The sequence below is a fragment of the Musa acuminata genome, chromosome BXJ3-7 (assembly GCF_036884655.1).
Source record: "Musa acuminata AAA Group cultivar baxijiao chromosome BXJ3-7, Cavendish_Baxijiao_AAA, whole genome shotgun sequence".
Lineage (NCBI taxonomy): Eukaryota > Viridiplantae > Streptophyta > Magnoliopsida > Zingiberales > Musaceae > Musa > Musa acuminata.
This window is the reverse complement of record NC_088355.1, coordinates 9,153,633-9,170,121: the sequence shown is the minus strand read 5'-3', so window position 1 is coordinate 9,170,121 and position 16,489 is coordinate 9,153,633. Positions and strand designations below refer to the sequence as shown.

Below are 16,489 nucleotides of genomic sequence, written 5' to 3'. Positions count from 1 at the left end.
TTATGATCCACTTGGATATATTCTAGCACGCTCATGAAAGGTGTAGGTTCTCAATATAGCGGAAACATAACATGTCTACCAGCCTTTCTTTAGTGCTATTGTTTCTTGGAGGAGAAAAAGAGGATTGTTGGATTTTTTTGCCTTACCAATGTTTTAACTAGTTTTGGTTTGTCTTAAGAAGCTGCAGTCTTAGCTTTTCTATTTTCCTTGCAATAAATTAGTAGGTTCTGTGGTTTTTTAGAGTTTTTGTTTGGTATTGGAAATATCGACATGAAAATTATCTGGTAGGAATCGTGACCATTTATTTTAAATCTATATAAAAAAATAAATTTCCAGATTAATTGAAGCTGGTCTGAATTTTCTGGGAAGATGAAAGATTACTTATAACCTTAATGATTAACTAAATTCTTAATGAATGGCAAATTTATGAGACAAGTGAAAAATCGACTAACATTGTTCTTAGTTGGAGAGTCCAAGTCATCCAGTGGACGTGGTGTGTGCATGGCATCTTAATTTCTATTACGAGGATTAGAAGCCTAGATAAGGTCCATACCTTACGCCCGGAGAAAAGAATCATGCAAGCACACTTCCTTCCAAGCAAAGAAAACCTACAACGTTAGTCAAGGAAGGCACAAGAACAAGGTTTGTCCAACTTATATATGACGTCGAAACCAACAAATTAGAGATCAACCAACCCTCAGAAGCCATGGTGTTGACCATCGTTCAACGGCAGGAGGAGGAGTCCCTCGGCCCCATCTTCGCGTCCAGATACGTTCAAGACCCTGTTCCCAGGTCCCTCCCATATCGCAAACGATGTTGGCCTTCTTCCAATATAGATACACTAATATGTGGTTTCATGCTTCACCAATATATATATTTACATGTCATACAGGTATGCTTTGCCAGAAAAATCAATTTCCAAGGACGCCGCGTACCAGATAATTCACGATGAACTGTTACTGGACAGCAGCCCAAGGCTTAATCTAGCCTCCTTCGTCACGACATGGATGGAACCTGAGTGCGATAAGCTGATCATCGAAGCCATCAACAAAAATTATGCTGATATGGATGAGTACCCTATAACCACAGAGATCCAGGTTGGCATTTCAGCAGAAAATAATCCAATCCAAATATTAGATTTTGATTTGGCGGTCTAAGTTCTATATATTATTGTGTGCTCATGCTCTTTTCATAGAACCGTTGCGTGAACATTATAGCACGCATATTCAATTCTCCTGTAAACGAGAAGGAGAGCGCGGTGGGGGTTGGGACGGTCGGGTCCTCGGAAGCCATAATGTTAGCCGGCTTAGCATTTAAAAGAAGGTGGCAGAACCGGAGAAGGGCCCAAGGGAAGCCGTGTGACAAGCCTAACATCGTTACAGGGGCCAATGTGCAGGTGAGTTCGGATGCAAATGCCTAGTACATACAACTTTCGATCGCATTGTTGATCTCAAGCGTGACAAGTACAGGTCTGTTGGGAGAAATTTGCGAGATACTTCGAGGTGGAGATCAAGGAGGTCAAGCTTCGGGATGGCTTCTACGTGATGGACCCTGTGAAAGCTGTGGAGATGGTGGATGAGTGCACCATTTGCGTCGCGGCCATTCTGGGCTCAACGTTAACCGGGGAGTTCGAAGATATCAAGCTTCTCGATGACCTCCTCGCTCGAAAGAATATGAGAACTGGGTAAGCAGGTTTATGTTCACGCATTGCATTCTAATTTGTTGGCTTCGATTACTGACATGTATGTGACAGGTGGGACACTCCAATTCACGTAGATGCTGCGAGTGGCGGCTTCATCGCACCCTTCTTGTATCCTGAGCTGCAGTGGGACTTCCGGTTGCCGCTGGTGAAGAGCATCAACGTTAGCGGTCACAAGTACGGCCTTGTGTATGCCGGCGTTGGTTGGGTGATATGGAGAAACAAAGAAGATTTGCCGGAAGAACTCATATTCCACATCAATTATCTCGGAGCTGATCAACCAACATTTACCCTCAACTTCTCCAAAGGTTGGTGATGAGTCTTAGATATGAGAGATACAGGCATGCAGATCCATTGACCGTCGCAGGTTTTGTTGCACAGGATCCAGCCACATCATTGCCCAATACTATCAATTCCTACGCTTGGGTTATGAGGTGAGTCGCATCTCTAGAGTTTCCCGTGTCTAAATCCAGGCGAAGCAATGCTGGATTTTGTTCTGCAGGGTTACAAGAATGTGATGAAGAACTGCATGGAGAGTGCTAAGATCCTGCGGCAAGGGCTGGTGCAGATAGGGTGCTTCCATATCATCTCCAAAGAGAAAGGGGTGCCACTCGTGGCCTTCTCGTTTAAGGACGGGAAGAAGAGCTCCGCCTTCAAGCTATCGAAGATCCTGCGGCGGTTTGGTTGGATTGTGCCGGCGTACACGCTGCCACCTGATGTGGAGCACATGACGGTCCTCAGGGTGGTCGTCCGGGAGGACTTTGGGCGAGCCATGGTCGAGAAGTTCCTCTCCCACATGAAGATTGCGTTGAAGGAGTTGCATTCGGTGATGGAAGCACCGATACCGACGATTAGGTACACGATCGAGCTGAAGCCTTGTGAAGCAGCGGAAGATGAAGCCCTTCGTCCTCTCCCAAAGGTAGTAGTGTTGAGTCAGGAGGTGGAACCGGTGGATAGAAGTATACATTTAAGTGGTGGCAAGACTAAGGGTGTTTGCTGAGACACAGATGCAATGTTACTTTGCATCAAACAAGGCTAAACTGTGCCAAATATATTTCTTCTCAAAAGCAGCAATAAATTTTTATCGAATTAAAATGCAGGTTTAGATCAATTTCCTATTCTAACAATCTTATGCAAAATTTTCTTCCTATTGCCTTGTGATATATTAATATTATTATTCTATTCATTCCTTTTTGATAAAAAGTATAATTTTTATTTTGAGAATACATTTTCCCACGAATTCACAGAAAGCTCCTCTTTTTTAGCTTTTCATGAGAGATGATGGCCTTTTCATCCTTACAAGGCATCCTCTATCTAAATACTATAACTGAGATAAGTTGACTCAAAATATAAGGGAAACTAATTTCTAGACAAAAATTGGGCTTTAAACAGATATCCTTATTGGTTTAGGTACAAGAACAATCAAATATAAAAAATGATTTTTTAATGCCATTATAATACTATTAAATAGATTTATAATATTTTGAAAAACTAAAAATGAACTTATAATATTACGAAAAACATTATAAATATATTTAAAAATATTATAACCAAGCAATTGAATTGGTTCATAGCTTGTGTGTTCCAATATCTTAGGCAAGAGACATTTAAGGAATTATAATGAATAGGGAATGTATTTTGAGAAATATGCAAAAACGACATGGCAAAAGTCTTAAAAATATATATATTTTTTAAATTCACCCTATATTTTCTAAAAATATTTTTATTTTTATTTTTAAGTAAGTTTGTTAGTGATATGAAATCAATAACTTGATAGATACCCCAACACTATGTGAGCGATACATAGATGATAAATCGATAATTCGAAGTCCCCACTAACACTTTAGTACGGATAAGTTGTAGGTATTTAATAATACAATACTATTTGAGTAACACTTGATTGACATATTACTAATTCGAAACTATAAAGATAATACATAATTGACATCTCAACATCTTGATTAAGTCAAATCAATCAATATCAATTTTGGATTGAATGCAATACAAACTTAATTTAGGTCCAACAATAATGAGTAACTATTCCTTATGGCCATCATTAGACCCGTCGGTGTATATATATATATATATATATATATATATATATATATAGAGGGGGCACCACTCTCAAAACACCATATAGTACAGGATCTAAAGAAGGTGGATGACCACTCAAAAACATGAGGTGAAGAACCTCTCCACAAAAGCAGGAGTATTCTGTTTCACAAAGTTGACCCACTTATTAGCTGGTGGTGGTGATATAGTATACATTTAACTGGTATGGCTCCATTGTGTGACCTCAGTGGTGATATAGATTACATTTAACTGGTGGTGGTGATATAGTATACATTTAACTGGTATGGCTCCATTTTGTGACCTCAGTGGTGATATAGAATACATTTCACTGGTGGTGGAAGCAGTGAATAGAAGTATACATTTAAGTGGTGTTTGTTGAGAGAGAGTTGCAATGTTACTTTGCATCAGACAGGGCTAAACTGTACCAAATATTTCTTCTAAAAATAACAATAATTTTTTATCAAACTATTTTTAGTTTTCTGAATCAAAATCCATGTTTAGATCAATCTCATGCAAAATTTTCCTTTCTGTTGCCTTACGATATATATACATACTGATTTGTTCTTGTTAAAGTGTAATTTTTAATTTGGGAATACATTTTTTCTCCAATTTTTTTATCTCTTGTTTTTTAAATAAATTTGTTAATTTAAGATCAAATTGGGTTTAAATAAATTTCTTGTTTCAATAATTTAAGCCAAATTCTTTTCCTCCAAATATTGATTTCGAAGCTCATAGGGAGCTAACCATTACAAATTGATTGCAACTAATTATTGGTTCATTCACACCACCACATCAAAAGGGAAACCATTAGAATGAGATGTTGAATGCCATAACAATCTTACACACTGCCATTTATTCCAACAAGAAAAGACAAATCAGTCATAAAAAAAAAATCTCACAAAGAGAAATAAGTAACTAAGGATTGATGTTCTCTACCCAACACAAACCACACTGACAGAAATATAAATTTTGTTCATTAGCGATTTAAGCGTGAAGCAGACAGTTCTTCGTCTTCGTCTTCGTCTTCATCATCATCTTCTTCTTCTTCTTCTTCCTCTTCCTCCTCACGGGCAAAGAAGGCAAGAGGGACAGACACAGTTCTTTAGTTGAACAAAAGAACAAGTAGAACGAGAGAGAATGTCCAGAATCCACCATTCATGCTCATTCCCAACCTTCTTTTGTTGGCTTCACCACTCTTACTCAAGGAGCCATTGCCCTTTTGATCACTTGTCTTCCCTCCCGTGGCCATGCTCGTTGTCGAGTTGCCTTCACCACAAAACAAAATGATTTTAGTGCAGGAATTAGTTGCATACAATGCAATTAGGTCCACTCAAACCATTGCAATTAGTCGCTATCGGTTTGGTTGGACAATAATGATTGGGTCCAGGAAAAAGGACAGTGGATCATAATGGCTGCATGTAAATCTTATGTAGCGTAACCCTCTTCGTGGAGACATCATCGTCGGTGCACCCAATCTCATGCAAGAAAATAGAGGCTGAACGTGAGCCTCTATATCTTCGGATATGATCAAGACAAATGGAGAAAGAACAAAACATATATTATAGTCTAAATAAAATCTTAAAAACAAAAAAGCATTCGATGATTACCTTACCAACTTCTGTTAAATGCCTGGATCAAAGGCTGTTTTGTTGTTGTTTCCTACCTAAGGAGAAATAATTCATGCAGAAGGTTCAACTCAAGACGTGTGGCACGCAAGAGTGGTCATATGGCGATATATAGCAGCAATGTAAGCTTGTCCAACCATGAACAGTGAAAGATGGAGCTCTCTTGCAATTGAATGCTAATGGCATCCAAGATAAAGAAACTGTCTTGTCGTCTGTTTCTTTGTTGCCAACTATTTAAGATGATCTATTCATTTATTTGTATTGATGCTGTTCATTCCATTAGAATGAACTCATCCTTTTAGCATGCAACAGTGCTCAAGTCTTTTTTTCCTATTCATCGAAAAGTTCTCTTCTTAGTTGAGCACTATATTGTAGCATTAAATGGTTTAGTTGGCTTTCTTAAGATCATTCATTCATGTCAACTTGTTTGGTAGCAAGTGGTTGGATTACTTGAATATATTGTAGAGTGGTAGATAGCGTCAATTAATTCTATTTCCGATGATGCCTACGTAGGTTGACCCATCCAAATTATTAGGATTGCAAAAGCGAAGAAAAATTTACACTTGGATAATTCCCTAAGAAACAAATTATAAATCTTCCATAGTAGGTATTAAAAAAAAAAGTCGACTCTTTCAGAACTTAATTTGCATAAAAATACTATTAATCCTACTTACATGCCTAAATTCAATCTCATCAGCTACATATAAAAATATGGGAAGTTATTTGTGTATACAAAGACACATGAGGAGTGCATATATGCATATATGTAAATGATAAGAAAAACTCTCTTCTCTGATCTTATGCTTTGGATGCTTCAATCAAGTAGATCAAACTTTAAAAAGAATGCTCCAAAGATGTCCTTTAGATATGAGTAGTGATTCATATCTTGCAATATACTAATAAGAATAGATAATAACATCCGGATTAAAAATAATCTCTTATATTTTCATGCACTTATCGAGCATGGATATATTATGATAATTTATTATGTGTATATATACATATATACATACATACATACATATTGGGTTAGGTGGATCAATGACAGATGATTAGTCACTTTGATAATTTTCTGTAGGTTAATTTTGGAGTTAGTAACCACAGCTTCAAGAAAACCAGCAATACTTCAATTACCGTAACTACTAGCAGCGTTGGCCTTAAGTTCTTCTCCAAATTCCTCAAAAACCTTAGCCTCTGCAGAATTCTGTGGTAGGTTGAGTAATCCTGCGAAAATCCAACAAAATTATGAAGGATAGCATCGGCCATATGAGATTCCTTAGAAGAAGCATCATGGCAAAGGAGGAAGTTGCAAAGCACATATAAAAGCTAAGACAGGTGTAGCTGCGTGTTAGATCATGCATCCATGAGATACGAAGACTACTCACTGGGGCACTCTGTAACTTGTGCAGGAGTATCGCATTTGGAAGGTAGAAGTAGAGCCCGCGTGACGTTGATTTTGAAGCCAAGGTTTGGGTTGTCCCTGTTTCTGATGAGAACACAAAGGCACTTGAGACTCTTGGTCACGACTTGCTTGAAGCCGGAGCAGCAGTCGACGGTGGGTGCCTTCGCGCTGCCCCCGATGTAGGTGAGGCATGTCGCTAGACCGATCAACTGCCCGGCACACTCAGCTCGATCGCTCGCGAAGTCCGACCTCACCGAGCCGAGCAAGCTCAGACCCAGAAACACCAGCGTAGCAGCAAAGTGCATGCTGCGTCTCGCCATCTCTCTCTCTCTCTCTCTCTCTCTCTCTAAAAGACAAAGAAGCTGTGATGAACTGATCGCACCTCTCGAGCTTTTATAGGTGCTTGAGAGCGTCGAGTTGACAGCTTCATTAAAGAGATACATAGGTTGGCGTATCATCTTGCCTCCTTACCTCTTGTATGAAGATGAAGAGGTTTTACCTCGAGGCCAGTTTGTGATCTTGAATCTTTAATGCAGAATGTATTTTTGGTTTTAAGATGCATGCTCGATAGACCTCGCAGTGCAGGCAACTTTCTGTGAACATAAATGATCTGCAACGTACACACGAAACATCAAAGAAGAAACCACAGCTGTTCAACTATGTATGTTGGATTCATCACGCTCAGAACTGATGAATCTACACCCTATCTTACCATCTGACCCCAATATTAAATGAGATGGTTGAAGCCTGAAGCAGGAACAGCCTACCTAACCCAGTGATGATTCGACGTGATGCTTAACCACCACTCTGTTTATTTGATTGCTACTCGATGTTATCCACCCCATAAGGAGGCGATGGATCAAATCCGTCTCCTTCGTGGACTGGCATTACAGAGAAGCCATGCAAGTCAGTCAATTGAGATGCTCTGAATAGGGTGGCGTAAGAGCCTGTCAGATTGGGTTGATGCGAGGATGATGTCACAGTTCGATGTGGTGCTTAACCGGAGGACAGATTCATGCATGGATAGATGGATGCGACCTCTCCCCGTCTTGACCACAAGTCTTCACCAAGCCCGTAATAGCTGCTTCGTGTCGTCATCCTCGGGACCATGAAACCCTCACCCATCCTCATCATTAAATACAATGCACACAGATCATATCGACACCCGAAACCAATAAATAATGGTTGGTAATTGGAGTGGATAGATAAACTGTAGAACCGACATCAAACTCGATCGGTACCCGACAGTCATCGGGTGTGGATTCAACTTATTGTTAGCTCTGGATCTCTGTCCATTTCATCGATGAAATGCGTTGAGTATGATTGATGTGATCTGAATTTGACTCGATAAATCATAGGTCAAATTAACAAGCGAGTCGATGTTCGATCGATGTCACCATAAAATGTGTGATTTAATGTGACACATAGTGGATTCGTTGCGCCTCCATGAAAAGTGGTCTCCATTCGATTGAGCAACTAATTGCATTACGTATTGTCATATATATAAAGACTTTGAAGTATTGATTCTCCATTATGATGTGTGGGTCCAATTGAATTGATACCTCCAATCTTCTAGCATGGTTTTATACAGTGCTCATCATATCTATAAAATTTTAATGAACGAATCTGATATAAATTTGAAGGCAAGGAGTGACCCATGGATGAGACCCAACATGCGTGTCACCTAATGGTGATGACACGCATCGCAGCTCCTTATCACAAATATTAGGAGATCGCCGTCGCTTCCGACGACTGTTCTTGGTTTAGGTTTTGATCGTCGATTCGAAATCATAGCATGTAACCATCTTATTGGTTTTGTTCTTCGAAATCAAAACCATTTTACAGAGGATATAAGTTATTATTATCAACCAACACGTCCACTCTACAATGATAATTGGAAGATAAATTATATGTCAAGCATTTACAAGTTCTCTAATCGTGATTGAATAATATATAATAAACTAATACATAGAAATAAATTTATCTTCTTTATTCTTCTCTTACCCTCCTTTCTTTCCTCTCTCTCTCTCTTCTCACTTCTGTGCTTACTTCGCTCTCCTATTTTTCTCTCTCCTCTTCTTACTTTCCTCTCTCCTTCCTTCTCCTGTGAGCATGACGACAGGTGTCCGTCCATGGTAGTCTGACACAAGCAGGATGTTCCATTGGGGGACCAATGCAGAAGACTATGAAAGGAATCCAATTAGAAGTGCATTAGGCTACACTTGCCAAAATTACGTCACCTGTTCTTGAAGGTTTCTGATACTATATATTTTGCATGTGCATTTATATAATTCTAGGCATAAACCTATGGAAATTTTTTTTTTGAATTTAGGTCAGATCTCAAAGTCATCATAATTTTCTACTGTTTTAGATGGAGATTACTATTTACAATCCATTCTTATTGTTTAAAACTCTATGTTAAGAACCTTAAATATTCCTAAATTATTTCTTTTATAAATATATATATATATATATATATATATATGTCCTTAATTTATAATTTAATTCTAATAAAATCTTCTTACTCCTTATCTACAATTCAAATTTTTTTTTTTACCATCTTCCTTTTTCTCATCCTCCTCCTGTTAATCGTTTGAGGTGATATAAAATAATGAAAAAAAGAGAAGACGAAATGAGACAAATTGAAAATCTAAGAGAAAAGGGTGAAAAATAGTTTTTGACATTTATTATAATAATTTAATATTTTTAGGATTATATATATTTTGTAATAATCCAAGAGATATCATCTTCTAAGCCAGTTGCATTAAATCGAAAGATATCATATTTTAAATCTTTAAAAACTATCTAGTAAACTGCATGAGCGGTAAGAAGGATTATGGAAAAAGGAAAAAAAAAAGAGAATTAGAGGGATTATAAATAATAAAAATATTATTTTATTAATTTTCAAAAATAATGAATAGTAAGAAAAGGCGTCTAAAAAGTAAGCATTTTCTTCAAAAATGTTTACACAATTAATTCTCGACCAACTTCGTGCTTTTTGTCCACGTGTTCACCATTTACAATGTTTCGTATTGAAATTGTCATCCTTGTCATGCCGTCAATCGTCCTTCTTATTTACTGTCTCGTACGATCTTCTTCAGTGCATGAGATATGGATAGGATTTCTATCACGAACAACATTCTTGTCATGATTAATCATAGACTCAACAACTCCAATAATTGCATCACTTCCATGTATCTTCCGGTCTTCATCAACTACTCTTGTCATGATTTAAGAATTGAAATCTGTATAGTTACCACACCTTGCAGTGAATGTGATCTATACAACACCTTTATAATAGACTTGGAGAGCTTTTAATTGGATTTGAGATGTACCAAATATATATATATATATATATATATATATATATATATATATATATATATATATATATATATATATATATATATATATATATATATATATAATATTTGGCATAGTCTCACATCGAAAAGAACTGAAAAACGAGTTGAATTGACGTATAATAGATGGTTGGATATGCTATTAATAATTTAAACTTAAATATATAAGATAATATACTATAAATAAAATAAGAGGTTCCAATAGGAAAGGTGATCATCTTACATGCTGTCTTACATTTTAGATACGTTGGAAATGCTTTGTGGATTTGGAAGCTGATGTTTAGACTAATCCGTGATTGATATGTCTTAAGATAGATTGGACTAAAGAAATAAAAAAGAGTTTATATTTTGTTGGTTAGATGATTAGATGATCAAATTGATCGAATGCACTTACACCTCATGATTGCTAACTCACAAATCATTATCAAAAGAGAACTTTCTTCTTGTCAATTAATCGAATAATAATATGCTTTCAACAATTATATATCTATTAATCCCTCCATTGGCACATAATAAAATACTATTATTAAGAATAGATATTTTGAGTTTAATTTTTGAAGGTATTGGATAGTCTGAATCCATCCTAACATGAAAGATTACGAGAATCCAACTTGATTCGGGTGTGATGGAAGGTGTGTGCAGAGGAATAGAACAATCAAGGTTGGAGACAGTGACAATGTTCAGATCTGGTCCGGGAAGCAGGCCGCTGCCTTAGATCCAGTCTTTGCTCCTCGGTCCCCTCAAAGATATTGCAAGAAAAGAAGCAATAAAGAGAGGATCGAAAGCAAAAGCGCAGGTTAGAAGAATTGCCGGTTTGGATCTTCTCTTTCTCTTTCTCTCTCTTCTTTTCTCTGCTTTGGGTTATTCCCAGCTAACAGTAACCTCAGAGAGAGGCTCCAATTGTTCTGCTTTAGCTGCAATGGCAACAACGATGAAGAAAGCTAAACACGTCAAGGATGCCTTACCTTTACCTTTAATACATACAATTCCACCATGGTTAACGAGCTTGAACAGTTGCTACAATCACTTGATCAGCAAAACTCCACCGCTCTCTTCCTTCTCTCTCTCTCTCTCTCCGGCGCTCAAAATAAAAGGAGGTGGTCAGTAAAGTACTGCAACATCTCTTCACATCTTTGTCTGGAACATCTGAATGCGTATCTTGTGAGAGGGAAGATTGGACTCTTCGGACATCCCACCGCAACCAGCACTTGGTAAAGCAGAGCACTTTGGCAGAGCAGGAATATTAGAGCTAATGTTTTAGGAGTGTTCAAAGCTGGTCCATTTCCTGTTACATGCAAGATGAGACTCCCATCCTCCTCTAATCCATCTTCCGAGCGGGAGCTTCCCTTCTTCCTCGTACCACTAGGCTCTCGCAGGAGGTCGGCTTAGCTTCCCTGTTCTCCTAAAAATACACACGCATAGAACCGTGGTTAGGCTCGGTGCAGTAGGAACACCACAGATGAAGGAAACTGGTGACCGACTCCATCGACCTATGGGCCTTTGAAACAGTAACAGTTGCAAGTAAGAAACCTACTTCCTTGTGTTCGTTGCTCTTTACTACACTGTCTGACGTTTGCTCAATCAATCTCAATCTAAAGGACAAAGCATCTGTCTGTGCTTGAATTGTCTTTTACATTTACTACTTTAAGGCATGTTCAGAACACACCATAAAGACCTAAATCTATGTCTAGTTTAAGCCCCTAGTAAAAATGAAGAATTGAGCTTAATTCATCTAAAACTGTAACGGAGTCATCCCTTTGTGTGTGGTAGGCAGTAATATCTAACCTAAACCTAAAAAGAAAGAAAAATAAATACTGTGTGTAAAGATTTTCCAGTACGAAACCAGTTAGATTCGTTGCATTACAGTTCCAAGAAGCTTAATGCAGTAAGAATCAAGAGAAAAAGAAGAAGATATACACTGTTAGAATTACCTGTTGTGGATGGGATCAGGTCCCTTAGGCACTCTTCTCTTGCTAGCATAGAAAGGGTCGAAGCTCCTGTCCCTCATGTGCTGCCTATCTCTAGAGGAAGCCGCAATTGCAACAGTCACCGGTGGCGGTGCTTTTGTTCCTCCACCAATCATAGACACCGACAGCATGAGCCCCAAACACAAGAAGAATGTTAGGCCAGTGATCAACGCCCTCATGAACCTGCTACCACACATCCCTTCTCTTTCTTCTTCTTCTTCTGTTTCTTCTTCTTCGTTGACGCACGCCCGCCCCCTCAGCAGGTGGCGGAGGAGTTGGAAGGGCAAAGCTGGCAGTAGCAGTGAGGGCTCAAGGAGAAGAGTGAGGCAGTAGTGGGGTGTGCTTGTTTTTGGGCAATTCTTATATTTCGGATGGTGTTTGTTTCTTGAAGAGAGATTCTTGTGCTCGTCTTTTTTCCTTTGAACCTTCTCCTTTAATCATTGGAGTTGGAGTAGATTCTGTTGCACTTGTGTAGGACCACGAAGGGAGTTCATGTATATACGCACATACATATATTAAAACGAGCTGGGCATGATGATCTTCTGTAAGAGATGGCGACAAAATAATGATGGTGACAACGACATGTCTTATACGCAATACAATGATTAAGAAATCCACAAACCTTTGTCACTGATCAGATCAATTGGTTGCCATGCTTTCATATGATTACCTAAACATTTTTGTACTGTTTCAGTAACATTATCATGAGCTCTTCACTCTCTTTTCACCAGAGAGACAGGTTCATCATGGTCCCTGGAAGAAAGCACAAGCAAAAAAGAAGACTGGGTGACAGAAACATCTGCCTGAGCAAAGGCCTTAAAGTTTCCACAACAGCAGGGGAACGAAATCATGGTTCACTAACCTCCAAGTCCTTAGAACAAGGGCTGATGCAGACATGATACTGGCATCATGTCTCTGCAGTGTGTGTATGTATCATGCATCGGATGTAGCTGTAGAGCTCGACGTCACTGATGCTGCCCTCTTTGTTGCATCTTCTTGCCTTTCCAATCTATCCAAATCATTTCTTTGGAAGAGGATTATGCCAAGCTATAATGCCATGATTGTTAACAAGCTTTAGAAAAAATACATTATCGTAAATAGATCTATATAACATGCTCTATAGATGTTTTGACCCATCAACGGTGCACGAGCGACTTCAACGCCTCAACCAAGCAATACTATCTTGCGACATGTTGTGTTATGGATCGAGACCAATGACATGAAGAGTAAGAAACGTGCTCGAACCGGAAAGATACGGCCCACAAACCCCTTCCCAATCCAACCACCGGCGAACCTAATAGCTTAAACCGGCTTTTGTTACCCAAGCCAACGGACTTTGCACTTTCCAAAATGGATACTGTGTTTTTCCACCCGATCGCTCCTTTACCGACCTCATTGCGCTCACAGGCGCAGCGTGGGTCCTGCGGTAGTTACTCGCGGGTATGCGTGATTTCGTCGTGGCCCGGTATGCCACACCAATTGGCTCACCGATTGCGACGTGGCAATATTTATATGGTGACACGAGGATCTCCACCGAGTCCATTCCCAATGTGGACGCCTTCCCGTCCCGATTCTTCGACTCCCGTTACTTCTTCTTGTCGTTGCCTCATTTTCACGCTTCAACTCGCCTTCCCATCTCCGCTGGTCGTCCTCAGGTGACTTTCAAGGAAATAGAGAGAACAGAGATGGAAGGAGCAGGTTGGAAGAAGAGAGGAGGAGGAGGAGGAGGAGGTGAGAAGAAGGATATGTTCCATGTGATCCACAAGGTTCCGCCCGGAGACAGCCCTTACGTCCGCGCCAAGCACCTCCAGGTAGTTCTTTTGCCCCCCTACCTTGTGCACAAAGGTTCTGTTGTTCTTGTTGTGGCGTATGGTGTAGTCTTCTCGGTCTTAGCTTTCATATTGTTTTTTCGTTGTTATCAGAGAAGTAATTGTGTTTGTTAAGAACATTCACTTGCGAACGAGATTCGCATTAGCTTCTTTTCTTCATGTGCATTCATTTTAGAAGAAAAAATGGGCAGAAGATTTGGGAAGAATTGCTTTCGGTGGAGGAACATGAAATTTTAGCATAAGAACAGACGACAAGAGAGAATTAGTGCTTTCCGGATCAGGCCCAACTTTCTAGTCAACTCATATCCTTCTGTAAAGCCAGATGCTGTAGTATAGAGAATAGATCCAGTAAACTGACCCATTCAGGACTGAGCTGTTGATGATTTCCTTCTTGGCCATTTGTACCGATGCTTGTCTTATCTGCAGATCCTATCAATGAACAGGGGGGCGAAAATGGCACAATGCATCGCGTTGGGAATCATGTTTATTTGTTTATCACGTTAATCTATGTATCTTATCTAATACATTTGTTTCTAACTGAGATTCTTACACAAATGTACCAGTTAGTAGAGAAGGATCCGGATGCTGCGATTTTATGGTTCTGGAAAGCGATAAATGGTAGGGATAGGGTAGACAGTGCTTTGAAGGACATGGCAGTGGTTATGAAGCAGCAGAATCGAGCAGAGGAAGCAGTTGAAGCCATTAGATCTTTCAGGCACCTCTGCTCCAAGCAAGCACAGGAGTCTCTTGACAATCTTCTTATTGATCTTTACAAGGTACAGCGATTGTTGTTGTTAATCTAGAGAGGATCACAAGTTATAGAAGTATCAGATGGTCAATTTTATTATGGTGCTAATTGCCATGCAACATTTTGCTGCTCAGAAATGCGGAAGGGTAGAGGAACAGATAGAGCTTCTGAAGCAGAAACTGCACATGATATACCTTGGGGAGGCTTTCAATGGAAAGACAACAAAAACAGCACGCTCGCATGGAAAAAAGTTCCAAATCAACATTAAGCAAGAGACTGCTCGCATCCTGGTAACCTTCTTGTTCTTGATGTCATTGCCCACTGTTAAGAAAAGTATTAATTTAATTGCATCAAGATAGATTTGTTTCCTAATTATGCTGGTATGACAAATAAGCATTGAGGTAGCACTAGAAGCTGCATGTTGTTTGCATGCGCGACAATGTCCTTGGAAGGTAAAAGAGAACCGTATTTTGTTACTTAATTATGTTGTGGTTGTATAATCTAGATTGCACTAGCTTCGGATGCATACTTTTCATCTCTATGAGCTGGTGTTGGGTAGATGAATGCTGGTCAAGCTAGTCTACAGAGTACTACTATATCCATTCAGAAAAAAACTTTTCATAGTGATGAGCCAAAGTTCAGCTAATCATGAGAACAGCTTTATATGGAATAGATGTTGCAACATTTTAAAGATCTACTGATACGATTGCCAAGGAACATGTTCACTTAAATGGCAAAATTAGCAAAACTCAGTTGGTTCGACTGTGTAATATGCAGCTACTATTCTTTTAGTTAAGTCATTGTTCTTTATGACAATCAACTAAAAGCAAGGAAATTTATTACTTGTGTTTCCTGCCTGTCTTGTGAAGTTTTGGAGATCGAACCAGTGAATAATTTTGGGGTTTCATTTGCAGTTCCTCAAAGAATTTAACCATACGGAAGTCTTTACATCACTGATTTTTAATATCGTATCTGACAGGGCAATCTAGGCTGGGCCTACATGCAGCAGAGCAACTATGATGCTGCTGAGGTGGTCTACCGCAAGGCTCAGATGATTGAACCCGATGCCAACAAGGCCTGCAATCTTGGGCTATGCCTCGTCAGGCAAGGCAGATATCATGATGCCCATCATGTGATCGAGGATGTCATCCACCGCCGGTTCTCGGGTTCTGATGATTGGAAGACCATAAAGAAGGCTGAAGAGTTGATGCATGAGATTGATCTGCGGCCAGCCACATCAACATTAGAGATTGATTTTGGTCAAGAAGAGGAAATCATGGGGAGAATCGACCTCTTGATGAGTGATTGGTCTCCCTTCAGGTCAAGGAGGTTACCCATTTTTGAGGAGATATCCACCTTCAGAGATCAGATAGCTTGCTGATAATTGTACTGTTCCATTTTTTTTTCTGTGCATAAGAAGGTTGATTGTACAGGAATTAGTAATTTTATATGGACTGAATGCCCTGATATCGATATAAGTTGGCAGTGAGAAGAAAAAAAAAGGTTGATTTTTGGTTGAAGCAATTTTTTCTTTGTGCGTCAGGATGCGGATGCTTTTGCCTCAAACCACTTGTACATTTAGAACACGGCTATGAATATTCATCTAGTTTGTGGATGTTTCTTTGTCTATGTCATCTCAAGTGAGGTGTGGTTGTTAAACTGTGAACTGGATGACCAGGTTTGCATATGTTGATCTATATCGAGCTACTGGTTGAGTGATGCTTCCTTCAATCTTGCCGATTGTCGGATTGCTGCTGGTTTTGCCTTCCCCTCCTTTTGCCAAA

The 16,489-nt window shown here is 39.2% G+C and overlaps 3 protein-coding genes and 1 long non-coding RNA gene across 4 annotated transcripts; 2 read left to right on the top strand and 2 right to left on the bottom strand.

The window, feature by feature from the left end:
* The first annotated feature begins 677 nt into the window (after window positions 1–677).
* LOC135642066 (glutamate decarboxylase 4-like) lies at window positions 678–2,804 on the top strand. The gene is made up of 7 exons (XM_065157855.1): window positions 678–792; window positions 893–1,097; window positions 1,196–1,396; window positions 1,470–1,684; window positions 1,754–2,007; window positions 2,081–2,133; window positions 2,202–2,804. Exons 1-7 carry the CDS (start codon window positions 707–709, stop codon window positions 2,697–2,699), a joined length of 1,512 nt encoding a protein of 503 aa, XP_065013927.1. The 5' UTR covers window positions 678–706; the 3' UTR covers window positions 2,700–2,804.
* A 1,763-nt stretch (window positions 2,805–4,567) lies between these two features.
* LOC135642540 (non-specific lipid transfer protein GPI-anchored 6-like) lies at window positions 4,568–7,218 on the bottom strand. The gene is made up of 3 exons (XM_065158771.1): window positions 6,783–7,218; window positions 6,532–6,621; window positions 4,568–5,038 (listed from the first exon to the last, which is right to left on the bottom strand). Exons 1-3 carry the CDS (start codon window positions 7,117–7,119, stop codon window positions 4,875–4,877), a joined length of 591 nt encoding a protein of 196 aa, XP_065014843.1. The 5' UTR covers window positions 7,120–7,218; the 3' UTR covers window positions 4,568–4,874.
* A 3,880-nt stretch (window positions 7,219–11,098) lies between these two features.
* Window positions 11,099–12,843, bottom strand: LOC135642177 (uncharacterized). The gene is made up of 2 exons (XR_010497886.1): window positions 12,093–12,843; window positions 11,099–11,563 (listed from the first exon to the last, which is right to left on the bottom strand). It is a non-coding gene; the product is annotated as an uncharacterized LOC135642177 (long non-coding RNA).
* A 712-nt stretch (window positions 12,844–13,555) lies between these two features.
* Window positions 13,556–16,320, top strand: LOC135642539 (protein SULFUR DEFICIENCY-INDUCED 2-like). Its single transcript, XM_065158770.1, has 4 exons — window positions 13,556–13,939; window positions 14,521–14,733; window positions 14,840–14,995; window positions 15,685–16,320. The coding sequence occupies exons 1-4, from the start codon at window positions 13,571–13,573 to the stop codon at window positions 16,084–16,086; spliced, it is 1,140 nt and encodes a 379-aa protein (XP_065014842.1). The 5' UTR covers window positions 13,556–13,570; the 3' UTR covers window positions 16,087–16,320.
* The last annotated feature ends 169 nt before the right edge of the window (window positions 16,321–16,489 follow it).